This window comes from Heptranchias perlo, chromosome 16, assembly GCF_035084215.1.
Source record: "Heptranchias perlo isolate sHepPer1 chromosome 16, sHepPer1.hap1, whole genome shotgun sequence".
Taxonomy (NCBI): domain Eukaryota; kingdom Metazoa; phylum Chordata; class Chondrichthyes; order Hexanchiformes; family Hexanchidae; genus Heptranchias; species Heptranchias perlo.
In genome coordinates this window covers 63,835,677-63,852,352 of record NC_090340.1, presented here as the reverse complement: position 1 = coordinate 63,852,352, position 16,676 = coordinate 63,835,677, and the positions used below count along the sequence as shown (strand labels likewise).

The window sequence follows — 16,676 nt, the reverse complement described above, 5'->3', positions numbered from 1 at the left end:
TGCCGCGCGGCAGCAAACTGCTACAAACAGCAAAGAGATAAATGACCAGATAATCGGTTTTAGTGATGTTGGTTGAGGGATAAATATTGGCCCAGGACACTGGGGAGAATTCCCCTGCGCTTCTTCAAAATAGTGGCCATGGGATCTTTTACATCCACCTGAGCACACAGACAGGGCCTCGGTTTAACATCTCATCCAAAAGACGGCACTTCCGACAGTGCGGCACTCCCTCAGTACTGGCACTGTGCACTGGAGTGTCAGCCTGGATTACGTGCTCAAGTCTCTAGAGTGGGACTTGAACCCATGACCTTCTGACTCAGAGGCGAGAGAGCTAGCAACTGAGCCACGGCTGACAGTTTAGGGGGAAGAGCTTCAGAGGGCAGGGGCACGCTGGCTGATGCAGCCTCAATGGGAAGGGGAGGAGGGCGCAGGTTCAACATCAGAAATGTGATGGTCAGAACTGGAGTCATCTCCTGATAGAAGTCTTTAAGATAATGAAAGGGTTTGATAGGGTAGTTCAAAACTAGGGGTCATAAATATAAAACAGTCACTAATAAACCCAATAGGGAATTCAGGAGAAACTTCTTCACCCAGAGAGTGGTGAGAATGTGGAACTCACTACCACAAGGAGTAGCTGAGGCAAATAGCATAGATGCATTTATTGGGAAGCTGGATAAACACGAGGGAGAAAGGAATAGAAGGATATGTTGATAGGATGAGAGGAAGTAGGGAGGGAGGAGGCTCGTGTGGAGAATAAACACCAGCACAGATCAGTTGGGTCAAACGGTCAGTATCTGTGCTAAAGTTTCAATGTAATTCAATCTCGCTCCTCATAATATCTACACTATTACTCGGTCCTATCCATATCCTTGGTTGTTGGAGGCCAATCATCTCAGCCCCAGGACATTACTGCAGGAGTTCCTCAGGGCAGTGTCCTAGGCCCAACCATCTTCAGCTGCTTCATCAATGACCTTCCCTCCATCATAAGGTCAGAAATGGGGATGTTCACTGATGATTGCAGAGTGTTCAGTTCCATTCGCAACCGCTCAGATAACGAAGCAGTCCGTGCCCGCATGCAGCAAGACCTGGACAACATCCAGGCTTGGGCTCATAAGTGGCAAGTAACATTCGCGCCAGACAAGTGCCAGGCAATGACCATCTCCAACAAGAGAGAGTCTAACCACCTCCCCTTGACATTCAACGGCATTACCATCGCCGAATCCCCCACCATCAACATCCTGCGGGTCACCATTGACCAGAAACTTAACTGGACCAGCCATATAAATACTGTGGCTACAAGAGCAGGTCAGAGGCTGGGTATTCTGCAGCGAGTGACTCACCTCCTGACTGCCCAAAGCCTTTCCACCATCTACAAGGCACAAGTTAGGAATGTGATGGAATACTCTCCACTTGCCTGGATGAATGCAGCTCCAACAACACTCAAGAAGCTCGACACCATCCAGGACAAAGCAGCCCGCTTGATTGGCACCCCATCCACCACCCTAAACGTTCACTCCCTCCACCACCGGCGCACCGTGGCTGCAGTGTGTACCATCCACAGGATGCACTGCATCAACTCGCCAAGGCTTCTTCGACAGCACCTCCCAAACCCATGGCCTCTACCACCTAGAAAGACAAGAGCAGCAGGTACATGGGAACAACACCACCTGCACGTTCCCCTCCAAGTCACACACCATCCCGACTTGGAAATATATCGCCGTTCCTTCATCGTCGCTGGGTCAAAATCCTGGAACTCCCTACCTAACAGCACTGTGGGAGAACCGTCACCACATGGACTGCAGCGGTTCAAGAAGGCGGCTCACCACCACCTTCTCAAGGGCAATAAATGCTGGCCTCACCAGCGACGCCCACATCCTATGAACAAATAAAAAAAATACATACTGAGTCTCGATGTCAACACAGGAGCTCAAGGGGATGGTTTCGGGCAATAAACTGGTATTTCCAAACCAGTGGGAACTTACAAAGAAATTATTGGTGGGCCCTTTCAGTAACTGTTATGAGCTCATGCTGGATATATAAAACCAAATGAGAGAATGTGAAAGGATCTTTCTCACCATCAGCCTGTTGCAGCTGCTCTAAGATTTCTTTCTAACGGCATTCCCAAGCCAGGCGTGCAAAGTAACAAAAGGAAACATTTTAACATTCTCTTAAAACACAGAAGTGAGAATTCTGACCTTTCCATCTCGTATTCTTTCATTCCCACTCGCACGGCCTTCATTACCTGGAGGATTGAGGAGGGGAATAAAATAAACAGGCGTAAATCATCACCTCTCAAAGGATTTCACAGCATCGCTGTGTCAAAAATAAAGACTTTAACAAGATTACCAGCTTCTCTCTCTTTGTTTGCACTGGTGGTTTGAAGGGATGCTGCTACACTGCTCCTGTCAATGAGTGACTGGAGACATCAGTAATCTAGGTTTAGGAGTCAGATGTGGGAGTTCACCCCATCAAAGAAAAAAAACTTGCTGCCTTTCATGCCCTGATGTTCCAAAGTGCTTTATGGTCAATGAATTACTTTGCAGCGTGGCCAGTGTTGCTTTGTAGGCAAATGTGGCACACAGCAAGATCCCACAAACAGCAAACAAGATGAGCGACCAGTAAATCTGTTTTATGGGTCGCGGCTGCGGGACGAATGTTGGCTGGGATACTGGGAGAACCCCCTGCTCCTCTTCGATTAACATCATGGGATCTTTTATGTCCACCTCAGCAGGCACAGGACCTCTGTTTAACAACTCATCCAAAAGTTTGAAATGCTCTTGAATCCAGATTGATTACAAGGGTAAAGATCTGAATCCAGATTCAGCAATCTTGAAGTCATATCCCAGGGTCATAGAAATCTGGAGCACTCTCCCCAAAAAGACTGTAGATGCTGGGACAAATGACGGCAAAAGAACGGGGAGGGGGGGGAAGAGAGGGGAGATGAGGAGAATTTTTTTTACGCAGCGAGTTGTGATGATCTGGAATGCGCTGCCTGAAAGGGCGGTGGAAGCAGATTCAATAATAACTTTCAAAAGGGAATTGGATAAATACTTGAAAAGGAAACATTTGCAGGGCTATGGGGAAGGAGCAGGGGAGTGGGACTAATTGGATAGCTCTTTCAAAGAGCCGGCACAGGCACGATGGGCCGAATGGCCTCCCTCTGTGCTGCATGATTCTATAATCCTGACTTGGACATATATCGCATTCCTTCATCGTCGCCGAGTCTGAATCCTGAACATAGGGACTGGAGGCCATTCAGCCCCTTGAGCCTGTTCCACCATTCAATTGAATCATGGCTGATCTGTACCTCAACTCCATTTACCCGCCTTTGCTCCATATCCCTCGATACCCAACAAAAATCTATCGATCTCAGTCTTGAAAATTTGATTTGTCCCCCAGCATCCACAGCCTTATGGGGTTGAGAGTTCCAGATTTCTACCACCCTGCGTGTGAAGAAGTGCTTCCTGATTTCACTCCTAAATGGCCTGGCTCTAATTTTAAGACTGCACCCTCTTGTTCTCCCTACCAAACACCGTTGTGGCAGCACCATCACCACATGGACTGCAGCCGTTTAAGCAGAAGGCTCACTACCACCTTCTCAGTGGAACTAAGGATGGGCAATAAATGTCGGCCTGGCCAGCGACGCCCACATCCCCATCCCCAGAGCCAAACACAAAGCTCAAAGGCACGACGCTTCACAGAATGGTGATGCCCAAATAATACGTGGCAAATTTAATACATTATATTAGTCCTTAAAAACCCTGAAACCCAGCAGTACGTATCGCTAGAAACTGCAGACAGTGAGGTACATGCGCCCTTCATAAGACACACTGCATTTTCCTTTGGGTGCGGGAGTGTACATCTGGCAGCTCAGTTCCATGCTTGACAGTTTGATGAATGATTTCTGCAGGGAACTCTGCCCCTCAATGCCAACAGGCAGGTGGAGACGACATAAAAGAATCCCCCACGAGGGAGGCAAACAGTCGATTTTGTAAAGATGAAACGCATTTTACTCCCTGTCTGTATAACCTAAATAACGTACAAGTTGTTTTTAAAGTTTCCATAGTGGCTGTTTTGGAAAATGCCCCGTCATCTCTCAAGGACGGAGAGATGCCAGTTTGATTCAGCAGGGTTTGCGCACACGTCCTCACTGCATCGTCTGAAACATATAAATGCTCCCTCATCCATGCTCAATGATGCAATTAAATCAACAGCATGCCAGCCCAACAGCCCAGAGCAGTCAGAAACCTCTCTTTCTTTAAAGGGCTCATTCTCCTGAAGTGTGGAGAAGGGCCATGCTCATTGAGACATATGAATGACAGCCTACATCCGGTTTATAAAGCTTTAAATCAGGAGAAAAGTACGGCTTGACTCTTGACTTCCCAAACGCACCTCCCTGAAAGCATCACCATTTCCACTTTAGGGGGTGACCAAAACTAGGGGCCATCAATATAAGATAGTCACTAATAAATCCAATCGAGAGAAACTTCTTTACCCAGAGAGTGGTGAGAATGTGGAACTCGCTACCACAAGGAGTAGTTGAGGCAAATAGCAAGGATACATTTAAGGGGAAGCTCAATAAACACGAGGAGAAAGAAATAGAAGGATATGCTGATAGAGTGAGATGAATTAGAGAGGGAGGAGACTCGTGTGCAGCGTAAACACCAGCATAGACCAGTTAGGCCGAATGGCCTGTTTCTGTGCAGTAAATTCTATGTAATTGGGTTACAACAAATGGCACGTCCACCTCATCAAGCTGGGCTATCAACATGTGCGGTGTAGAGAACGCAGACTGAAGGAGAAACAAAGGGGACAATTTTAACCTAACTCGCGGGGCAGGAAACCCATGGGATCGGGTGGAAGGCTGGTTTTACACCCAGCCCAATATTGACTTCAGCGGACAGTAAAATCGGTTGGGGTGTAAAACCAGCATTGCACCCATTCCCGTCAGTTTCCAGACAGGAAAGCTGGGGTTAAATTGCCCCCAAAGTCTCCCCAAAAAGGCTGATCAAGTTGATTAAAATAATGCAAAAGCTTATCGGACATTTAAGAGCGTGTTACCTCCTTATGCGCCTCACTGGAAATCCGATTAGTGTAACGCATGAGTTCCAGTTCCATGTCGGTCTTGATCACACGGCTTTTAAAGGGGAAAAAAGACAGAAAAAATTGTAAACAGTCACCCTGTGCCATCATCTAATATCAGAGCTGCATAAAACATCAAGGCTCCTTCATTACACAGAACTTGTGCAGGGATATCATCCATTATTCACATTAGGGCATTCTGATGAATCTAACAGCGGCAAATGCAATCATAGGAACATAGGAATTTGTGAACGAGAAAAGACCAGGGTCCATCTAGTTCTCCTTCTACCATCCTGGTAGTCGCAGGATACGCGATAATGGATTTGTTGACTAATCAGAGCAATCAATCTCCATCAATGAGTCTACAACAGACCCAGACATGAGGTGAGGAAAACGCCCAGTGGGGGAGAGCTTTGGGAACCACAGGTCCAAAGTCACCTGATCCTCCTGAGCCTGTTACACTCACCACACGTCATGTCTCAAATTACTCACATACTGGATCCCAAAATATTATTTTCTGAAAGAAATCGATCTAATTTGTATTTGAATGAATCAACACTCTCTGCTCCCACCGTCTCCCCTGGGAGCCTGTTCCACAGATGGACCACTCACTCACTCAAATATTGTTTCTGCACATTAGTTTTGAATTTAACCTCCTTCAAATGCAGGCCGTGTCTTCTGGTTCTGCATTTGACTGTTGCTGGCAGCCAGTGGGACTAGGTTCAACTACAGCTCTAAGACGCACTGGGTCTGCCCAGCAACCCTGGCAGTGTTTGATGGGACATGGTAGAGAGAGCTTTACTCTGTATCTAACCCGTGCTGTACCTGCCCTGGGAGTGTTTGATGGGACAGTGTAGAATCGTAGAATCATAGAAAGGTTACAGCACAGAAGGAGGCCATTCGGCCCATCGAGTCCACGCTGGCTCTAAGCAAGAGTAATCCAGCTAGTCCCACTCCCCCGCCCTATCCCCGTAGCCCTGCAATTTTTTCCTTTCAAGTACTTATCCAGTTCCCTTTTGAAGGCCATGATTGAATCTGCCTCCACCACCCCCTCAGGCAGTGCATTCCAGATCCTAACCACTCGCTGGGTAAAAAAGTTTTTCCTCATGTCACCTTTGGTTCTTTTGCCAATCACCTTAAATCTATGTCCTCTGGTTCTTGACCCTTCCACCAATGGGAACAGTTTCTCTCTATCTACTCTGTCTAGACCCTTCATGATTTTGAACACCTCTATCAAATCTCCTCACAACTGTCTCTGTTCCAAGGAGAACAACCCCAGCTTCTCCAGTCTATCCATGTAACTGAAGTCCCTCATCCCTGGAATCATTCTAGTAAATCTCTTCTGCACCCTCTCGAAGGCCTTCACATCTTTCCTGAAGTGCGGTGCCCAGAACTGGACACAATGCTCCAGTTGTGGCCGAACCAGTGTTTTATAAAGGTTCATCATAACTTCCGTACTTTTGTACTCTATGCCTCTCTTTATAAATGTAAGGAATCTTACAACACCAGGTTATAGTCCAACATTTTTATTTGAAAATCACAAGCTTTCGGAGATTATCTCCTTTGTCAGGTGAGTGACTCACTCACCTGACGAAGGAGATAATCTCCGAAAGCTTGTGATTTTCAAATAAAAATGTTGGACTATAACCTGGTGTTGTAAGATTCCTTACATTTGTCCACCCAAGTCCATCACCGGCATCGCCACATCATCTCTTTATAAAGCCCTGGATCCCATTTGCTTTTTTAACCACTTTCTCAACCTGCCCTGCCACCTTCAATGATTTGTGCACATGTACCCCCAGATCTCTGTTTCCTGTACCTCTTTTGGAGTTGTGCCCTTTAGTTTATATTACCGCTCTCGTTCTTCCTATCGAAATCATACTTCGCATTTTTCTGCGTTAAATTTCATCTGCCACGTGTCCGCCCATGCCACCAGCCTGTCTATATCCTCTTGAAGTCTAGTAGAGGGTGCTGTACTCTGTATCTAACCCGCGCTTTACTTTCCCTGGGAGCGTTTGATGGGACAGCGTAGAGGGAGCTTTACTATGTATCTAACCTTCTCACACACAGACGGACAGACAGAGAAATGTCCCAAAGCTTTTCACAGCCAATTAATTATTTTGAATTGTAATAACTGGGGTTCTGCAGGCAAACATAGCAGACAGTTGCGCCCAGCAAGGTCCCACAAATAGAAAACAAGACCAGACAATCTGTTTTAGTGACGTTGGTTGAGGGATAAATATTGGCCAGGACTCTGGGGAGAACTCCCCTGATCTTTTTCAAAATAATGCCATGGGATCGTTTACATCCACCTGAGGGGGTAAACGGGGCCTCGGTTTAACGTCTCACCCGAAAGACGGCACCTCCAACAGTGCAGCACTCCCTCAGTACTTCACTGATAAGTACCAAACAAGTTATAAAAAGAATCACGCAGTTCATTTGAGATCTGGGAATCCACAACAGAAGGGTGTTCAAACAGCAGTCCCTCCACTCCCTGAACGTATTGGTTGAGAGAGGTAGAGAGAGAGGCAGAGAGAGAGAGGGAGAGAAATAGAATGTAACATCTTTTGAGAGGCAGGCAGCTTTAATAATCAGCTAATTGAAAACCTGTCCAGCATTATTCAACCTAGTTGGTAAAGTTACTGCGATCGCAAGTTACCAAGTTCATTACCTGGTCTGTACTGAGTTAGCTGATCTCAGCTGGAACCAGAGACAAGAGGTGGGCTGTTCTGATTAGCCTCAGCCACTCTGTTCCAGGAAAGGGGGGAGGAAAATTCACCAGTGACCGCTGCTGGAAAGTTTGCATGTATTGCCCCCCCCCACCATTGTTGAACAGCTGCTGCCCAGACCCTGAGCTCTGAAATTCCCACCCTAAACCTCTCCGCCCCTCTCCACTCCTTTAAGTTGCTCCTTAAAACCTACCTCCCACCTGTCCTAATATCTCCTTATGTGGCTCGGTGTCAATTTTTGTCTGATAATCGCTCCTGTGAAAGGCCTTGGGACTTTTTACTACTTTAAAAGGTGCTATATAAATGCAAGTTGTTGTTGTGGATTCACAGGCCCGCATGTGAAATACGGGTACCTGGGCGAGGTACCAGGACCCATGGAATTGTACCCCAACAAGGAGTCAGCAATTTCAGGACAGGAGGTGCAGTTAATAACACCAGAGCAGCTCTGTGTAACAGACACTCATTACCAAGAATCAGAAAAGGGAGAGAGGTTTCATTTCAAGAGAAGCAATCAAACATGATCAACGGTCTCATATTTCACTGGTCGCCTCATCCTCCTGCATCGATGGTCCCTCGGCCCTCTCATATTATTAGATGAGATAGCTCTTGAGGTTGCAATATCAGGCTACATTATGTGTGGTTAGAAACAATCTCAGCTGCAGCAGGGTCCCAATATTAAACCACTCTCATTTTGATTCAATCTCTCTTTCTTTCCGATCTCCAGCCCTCATTCAAAGCCAGAAATATCCCAGAATCAATGCGGATAAGATGAAATTTCATATCCAGATACATCCAAATCAGATTCTATGTTTGATGAGTGTAAAGTGATACCAGAACAACAGAGAGCAAAGGGAAAAAAAAGCAGGATTTCTGGAAATATAAAACAAACAGAATGCTAGAAATACACAGATCATCGATTTAAAAGTCATTAAGAGAGCGAGGAGAAATTACTTTATCCAGAGAATTATTGGAGCTTAGAATGCTTTGCCACAGGGAGTGGTTCAGACAGAGACCATTGCATCTTTAAAGGAAAAAATTGATAAATATTTGCAGCAGAGGAACATGCAGGGCTATGGGGAGAGAGCAGGAGGCAGTGGGATTGGATTTGGATTGCCTTAGCAAACTGCCAGCACAGAGATGATGGGCCGAATGGTCTCCTCCTGTGCTGGGTTCTAGATATGTTTTGGGTGGAGACCCATCATCTGGTCTGGATCCATCCAAAACGTGAACCTGTCTTTTCTCTTTCAGAAGCCGGCAAATGCCGTGTATTGTTTTGGGGATAGGATATTCCAGGCACAGCTATATCAGCTCGCGGCTTTTACTGTGCGGCGTGGTTACAGATTTGATGTTTGTTCCACCAGTTCATCGCTAGCCAATGAAATGTTCTGGAACGTCACCTCTCACTTTCTGCAAATTCCCGCACTTCGTGAAAAACAGCATCAATAATTGGGTGCTAACCTCCAAAGAATTCATCCTGCAGTTGCACTTGGGCTCATCCAAAACTCTGCTGCCCCGTATCCAAACTCACACCAAGTCCTGTTCACCCATCATCCCCTGCGCTCACTGACCTACATTGTCTCCCGGTCCAGCAACACCTCGATTTAAAAATTCTCATCTTCGTGTTCAAATCCCTCCATAGCCTCGCCCCTCCCTATCTCTGTAACCCTCTCCAGTCCTACAACCCTCCGAGATCTCTGCGCTCCTCCAATTCTGGCCTCTTCCGCTTCCCCTACTTCCTTCGCCCCATTACTGGTAGCCGTGCCTTCAGCCGTCTGCTCCTTAAACGCTGGATTTCCCTCCTTAAACTTTTCTGCCTCTCTCTCCTCCTGTAAGATGCTCCTTAAAACCTACCTCTTTGGTCACCCCTCCTAATATCTCTCTTTGGCTCGGTTTCAAATTTAATTTGATAATCGCTCCTGTGAAGCACCTAGGGACATTTTACTAGGCTAAAGGCGCTATATAAACACGAGTTGTTATTGTACTGCTATTGGACAGTTATTTGGAGTGAGCATAGTGAGATTAGAGTGAGTGGGACATTAAAGGGTATGGGGAGTAAGCAGGAGAGTGGGATTAGACTGGTTGGGATATTAAAGGTTTTTCTTTAATATATATTGATGACATGGGTCTTGGGTGTACAGGGCACAATTTCAAATTTACAGATGACGCAAAACTTGTTAGCGTAGTAAACAGGGAGGATAGAGATAGACTTCAAGTGGACACAGACAGGCTGGTGGAATGGGCAGAAACCTGGCAGATGAAATTTAACGCAGAGAAGTGCAAAGTGATACATTTTGGCAAGAACAACGAGGAGAGGCAATATAAACTAAATGGTACAATTCTAAAGGGGTTGCAGGAACAGAGAGATCTGAGGATATACATACACAAATCTTTGAAGGAGGCAAGACAGGTTGAGAAAGTGGTTAAAAAAGCATACGGGATCCTGGGTTTTATAAATAGAGGCATAGAGTACAAAAGCAAGGAAGTTAGATTGAACCTTTATAAAACACTGGTTCAGTCACAACTGGAGTATTGTGTCCAGTTCTGGGCACCGTACTTTAGGAAAGATGTGAAGGCCTTAGAGAGGGTGCAGAAAAGATTTACTAGAATGATTCCAGGGATGAGGGACTTCAGTTATGTGGATAGACTGGAGAAGCTGGGGTTGTTCTCCTTAGAGCAGAGAAGGTGAGAGGAGATTTAATAGAAGTGTTCAAAATCATTTAGATAAAGTAAATAAAGAGAAACTGTTCCCATTGGCAGAAGGGTCGAGAACCAGAGGACACAGATTTAAGGTGATTGGCAAAAGTACCAAAGATGACATGAGGAAAAATATTTTTATGCAGCGAGTTGTTCTGATCTGGAATGTGCTGCCTGAAAGGGCGGTGGAAGCAGATTCAATCATTGCTTTCAAAAAGGAATTGGATAAATACTTGAAGGGAAAAAATTTGCAGGGCTACAGGGAAAGAGCGGGGGAGAGGGACTAACTGGATTACTCTTACAAAGAGCCGACACGGGCTCGATGAGTTGAATGGCCTCCTTCTGTGCTGTAACAATTCTATGGGGGGGGGTGAGCAGTCAAGTGGGATTAGACTAAGTGCGATATTGAAGGGTATGGGGAGTGAGGGGGAGAGTGGGATTAGACTGGGTGCAATATTGAAGGGTATGGGGAGTGAGGGGGAGAGTGGGATTAGACTAAGTGCGATATTGAAGGGTATGGGGAGTGAGGGGGAGAGTGGGATTAGACTGGGTGCAATATTGAAGGGTATGGGGAGTGAGGGGAGAGTGGGATTAGACTGGGTGGGATATTAAAGGGTACGGGGAGTGAGGGGAGAGTGGGATTAGACTGGGTGGGATATTGAAGGGTACGGGGAGTGAGGGGAGAGTGGGATTAGACTGGGTGGGATATTGAAGGGTACGGGGAGTGAGGGGAGAGTGGGATTAGACTGGGTGCGATATTGAAGGGTACGGGGAGTGAGGGGAGAGTGGGATTAGACTGGGTGCGATATTGAAGGGTACGGGGAGTGAGGGGAGAGTGGGATTAGACTGGGTGGGATATTGTAGGGTACGGGGAGTGAGGGGGAGAGTGGGATTAGACTGGGTGGGATATTGAAGGGTACGGGGAGTGAGGGGAGAGTGGGATTAGACTGGGTGCGATATTGAAGGGTACGGGGAGTGAGGGGAGAGTGGGATTAGACTGGGTGGGATATTAAAGGGTACGGGGAGTGAGGGGGAGAGTGGGATTAGACTGGGTGCGATATTAAAGGGTACGGGGAGTGAGGGGAGAGTGGGATTAGACTGGGTGGGATATTGAAGGGTACGGGGAGTGAGGGGAGAGTGGGATTAGACTGGGTGGGATATTAAAGGGTACGGGGAGTGAGGGGGAGAGTGGGATTAGACTGGGTGGGATATTAAAGGGTACGGGGAGTGAGGGGAGAGTGGGATTAGACTGGGTGGGATATTAAAGGGTACGGGGAGTGAGGGGGAGAGTGGGATTAGACTGGGTGCGATATTGAAGGGTATGGGGAGTGAGGGGAGAGTGGGATTAGACTGGGTGAGATATTGAAGGGTACGGGGAGTGAGGGGGAGAGTGGGATTAGACTGGGTGAGATATTAAAGGGTACGGGGAGTGAGGGGGAGAGTGGGATTAGACTGGGTGCGATATTAAAGGGTAATGGGAGTGAGGGGGAGAGTGGGATTAGACTGGGTGGGATATTAAAGGGTACGGGGAGTGAGGGGGAGAGTGGGATTAGACTGGGTGCGATATTGAAGGGTATGGGGAGTGAGGGGAGAGTGGGATTAGACTGGGTGAGATATTGAAGGGTACGGGGAGTGAGGGGGAGAGTGGGATTAGACTGGGTGCGATATTGAAGGGTACGGGGAGTGAGGGGGAGAGTGGGATTAGACTGGGTGAGATATTAAAGGGTACGGGGAGTGAGGGGGAGAGTGGGATTAGACTGGGTGCGATATTGAAGGGTATGGGGAGTGAGGGGAGAGTGGGATTAGACTGGGTGGGATATTGAAGGGTACGGGGAGTGAGGGGAGAGTGGGATTAGACTGGGTGGCTCATGTGGGGGAAAAGCACTGTCAGAGTAGATGAGCCGAATGGCCTGGTTCTTTGCTGGAACCTTCTATGATCCTACGGCATGTCGAATTGCACAAAATACAAATTCTCATGATATACGGCTAACCACAATTTGCTGTTTGGCACTGGTTACAGTACCTCGAAAGGATCAGCAATTAGTAACTATTTCATTCACTTCAAATGATGAGGAACACTGTCCTGTCAGATTTATTCAATTAACGACGTCAGTGGCAGCCAGTGAGAGCGAGCGTTGGGCAATACATGGGACACGCTCACTTCTTCAAGCGCTATTTATTGCATTTTCCACGCTCTTGCAACCATTCCTCACTCTGATGAATCCCCTCACTCGCAGTATTGTGGCATTTCCTTATGAAATATGTATGAATGTTGCACAGTAAATATAGTTTAAACTTTTCCCCAATGGAGATCATCTATCAACAGCCGCATGCTGTACAGATGTTAACTCATCTGTGTCTGGACGCTACCCTTCACTGGAACAATCCGGTGAAGTGTCACGCCCCCATTCGCACTCTGACTGACTGAGGGGACAGAAGGCAGTGCAGAATCCCTGCTCCCCACTCCTGCTCGAGTTCGTCACCCCACAGAGTGTACCGGAGCTGGTTGCTGGAACTCACGGAAATGAGTGCTAAAACGGGAGACCCCCTGATCACTGAAGCGGCGCAGTGGGAGGGCACAAGGTGACACCTGCATCCCACCCCCACCTCAAATTCCTGCTTTCAGCTGTGGTGGTGGGAGGGGGGAATTCGCCAACGAGGGCTCGGAATCTCCCCCAAAGTGATTGAAAGTGGCCATCCCATCAAACACCTCCAGCCATTTGGTTTCGAAGCAACTTTAGCAGAGGTCCTGCGAGCAGGGTGCCCACCAGTGGTACACGGGAGAGGGGGAAGGAACTGAACGGGGAGAACATACTTTATATAAAAGATACCTCCAATCATTGAACACCCCAACACAAGTGGTCCAACACACTTCGCATCCATGTCCAATCAGTTTAATCAACCAGATACGGTAATGAAATGGATTTTATTTTTAAAATGTGATTGTAGAATGATACAGCACAGAGAGGCCATTCGGCCCATCGCGCCTGTGCCGGATCTTTGAGAGCGCTATCCAATTAGTCCCATTTCCCTGCTCTTTCCCCTTAGCCCTGTAAATTTTTCCTTTTCAAGTATTTGTCCAATTCCCTTTTGAAAGTTATTACTGAATCTGCTTCCACCGCCCTTTCAGGCAGCGCATTCCAGATCAGAACAACTCGCTGCCTAAAAGCAAATTCTCATCTCCCCCCAGTTCTTTTGCCAGAGGAGAGATGAGGAGAAATATCAAATTATACAAATTGATGCTAACGGATTCAACCAGGTTTATTTGTTGTGAAAACCCTCCAGTTTTAAAGGAATAATCTCTAGTGGCCATCGTTGAGATGAGGAATACACAGAATCTTAGAAATAAAAACTATTTGTGGGACTGACCAACAGCACAAGCCCACCTTCAAAAACCTGCCAAATAAAAGGTACCAAGAGCTTTCAATAATTCATCCTGGGATGTGGGGTCACTGGCAAGGCCGGCATTTATTGCCCATCTCCAGTTGCCCTGGATTGGTCTGATACAACTGAGGGGCTTGCTAGGCCACTTCAGGGGACTGTTAAGATTCAACCACATTGGTGTGGGGACTGGAGTCACATAAAGGCCCAGACCGGGTAAGGACGGCAGGTTTCCTTCCCTAAAGGACACTTGTGAAGGACAGTGTGGTTTTATGACAATCCGACAGCTTCAAGTTCACTTTTACTGACACCAGCTTTTCATTTTCAGATTTTTTCAAATCCGTTCCCGGATTATTACTCCTGGCCTCTGGTTTACGAGTCCAATAACATAACCACTACACTGACTTACCCCGGATGATATGCTCAATAAAGAAAAACTATGGAACGGTCTCCAATTCTGGTCTCTTGCACATCCCCAATTTTAATCGCTCCACCATTGGCGGCCGTGCCTTCAGCTGCCCAGGCCCTAAGCTCTGGAATTCCCTCCCTAAACCTCGCCGCCTCTCTCTCTCCTCCTTTAAGACGTTCCTTAAAACCTATCTCTTTGACCGAGCTTTTGGTCACCTGTCCTAATATCTCATGGGGCTCGGTGTCAAATTTAGTTTGATAATCGCTCCTATGAAGTGCCTTGGGACATTTTACTAGGGTTTTAAAGGCGCTATATAAATGCGAGCTCTTATAACATGAGACAAGGGAGTAATACTGCACACAAAGTGTTTCATGCACGACTCTGAACAGATACTCACCATTCCACGATCTCGGGATAAAGCAATGTGTTGTTCACCTTAAACCTGGAAAAGACAAGAGAATCTATTCTTAGTTCAGTTTTCGCTGAGACCTGCTGTGCACTCTGTCCCTCGCCTGTCAAGTTCCATTTAGCCTGATTAACCTTTCGTTAAATGGAGCGAAAATTCATTGAATATTGAAAAGCAGAGAGAATAATGAACAAACAGACAGGTCAGTGACTGTAAACAGAAAAGGCTAGTTAACATGTCGGGTCTGGATAGGTGATAACCAGCCTACACACCTGAAATGTTAATCCATCGGACACGGACCGATTAAATATAACACTGACCAAATCAAATAATCTGAGCCTACAAAACTCGTGCACCAGACACAACAACCTTCCACATCCAGTGGAATTTCTTTTTAAATTAATGAATTCCCAATTCATCAAGCTCAAACGGGAAGGCCGAAACAAATTTCATGATACACATCAGTCCAACAGGGGACAAGGTTCTGAGGTTCGGACAGTGTAGAGGGAGCTTTACTCTGTATCTAACCCTGTACCTGCCCTGGGAGTGTTTGATGGGACAGTGTAGAGGGAGCTTTACTCTGTATCTAACCCGTGCTGTACCTGCCCTGGGAGTGTTTGATGGGACAGTGTAGAGGGAGCTTTACTCTGTATCTAACCCTGTACCTGCCCTGGGAGTGTTTGATGGGACAGTGTAGAGGGAGCTTTACTCTGTATCTAACCCTGTACCTGCCCTGGGAGTGTTTGATGGGACAGTGTAGAGGGAGCTTTACTCTGTATCTAACCCGTGCTGTACCTGCCCTGGGAGTGTTTGATGGGACAGTGTAGAGGGAGCTTCACTCTGTATCCAACCCGTGCTGTACCTGCCCTGGGAGTGTTTGATGGGACAGTGTAGAGGGAGCTTTACTCTGTATCTAACCCTGTACCTGCCCTGGGAGTGTTTGATGGGACAGTGTAGAGGGAGCTTTACTCTGTATCTAACCCGTGCTGTACCTGCCCTGGGAGTGTTTGATGGGACAGTGTAGAGGGAGCTTTACTCTGTATCTAACCCTGTACCTGCCCTGGGAGTGTTTGATGGGACAGTGTAGAGGGAGCTTTACTCTGTATCTAACCCTGTACCTGCCCTGGGAGTGTTTGATGTGACAGTGTCGAGGGAGCTTTACTCTGTATCTAACCCTGTACCTGCCCTGGGAGTGTTTGACGGGACAGTGTAGAGGGAGCTTTACTCTGTATCTAACCCGTGCTGTACCAGCCCTGGGAGTGTTTGATGGGACAGTGTAGAGGGAGCTTTACTCTGTATCTAACCCTGTACCTGCCCTGGGAGTGTTTGATGTGACAGTGTCGAGGGAGCTTTACTCTGTATCTAACCCTGTACCTGCCCTGGGAGTGTTTGATGGGACAGTGTAGAGGGAGCTTTACTCTGTATCTAACCCTGTACCTGCCCTGGGAGTGTTTGATGGGACAGTGTAGAGGGAGCTTTACTCTGTATCTAACCCTGTACCTGCCCTGGGAGTGTTTGATGGGACAGTGTAGAGGGAGCTTTACTCTGTATCTAACCCTGTACCTGCCCTGGGAGTGTTTGATGTGACAGTGTCGAGGGAGCTTTACTCTGTATCTAACCCTGTACCTGCCCTGGGAGTGTTTGATGGGACAGTGTAGAGGGAGCTTTACTCTGTATCTAACCCTGTACCTGCCCTGGGAGTGTTTGACGGGACAGTGTAGAGGGAGCTTTACTCTGTATCTAACCCGTGCTGTACCAGCCCTGGGAGTGTTTGATGGGACAGTGTAGAGGGAGCTTTACTCTGTATCTAACCCGTGCTGTACCTGCCCTGGGAGTGTTTGATGGGACAGTGTAGAGGGAGCTTTACTCTGTATCTAACCCTGTACCTGCCCTGGGAGTGTTTGACGGGACAGTGTAGAGGGAGCTTTACTCTGTATCTAACCCGTGCTGTACCTGCCCTGGGAGTGTTTGATGG

The 16,676-nt window shown here is 47.2% G+C and overlaps 1 protein-coding gene across 1 annotated transcript in view; it reads right to left on the bottom strand.

The window, feature by feature from the left end:
- Positions 1–16,676, bottom strand: part of pepd (peptidase D) — a 140,569-nt gene that overhangs the window by 90,351 nt on the left and 33,542 nt on the right. The window contains 3 exon segments of the mRNA XM_067998201.1: positions 2,196–2,242; positions 5,062–5,137; positions 14,693–14,737. Of these exon segments, the coding sequence (XP_067854302.1) occupies positions 2,196–2,242; positions 5,062–5,137; positions 14,693–14,737 (168 nt within the window).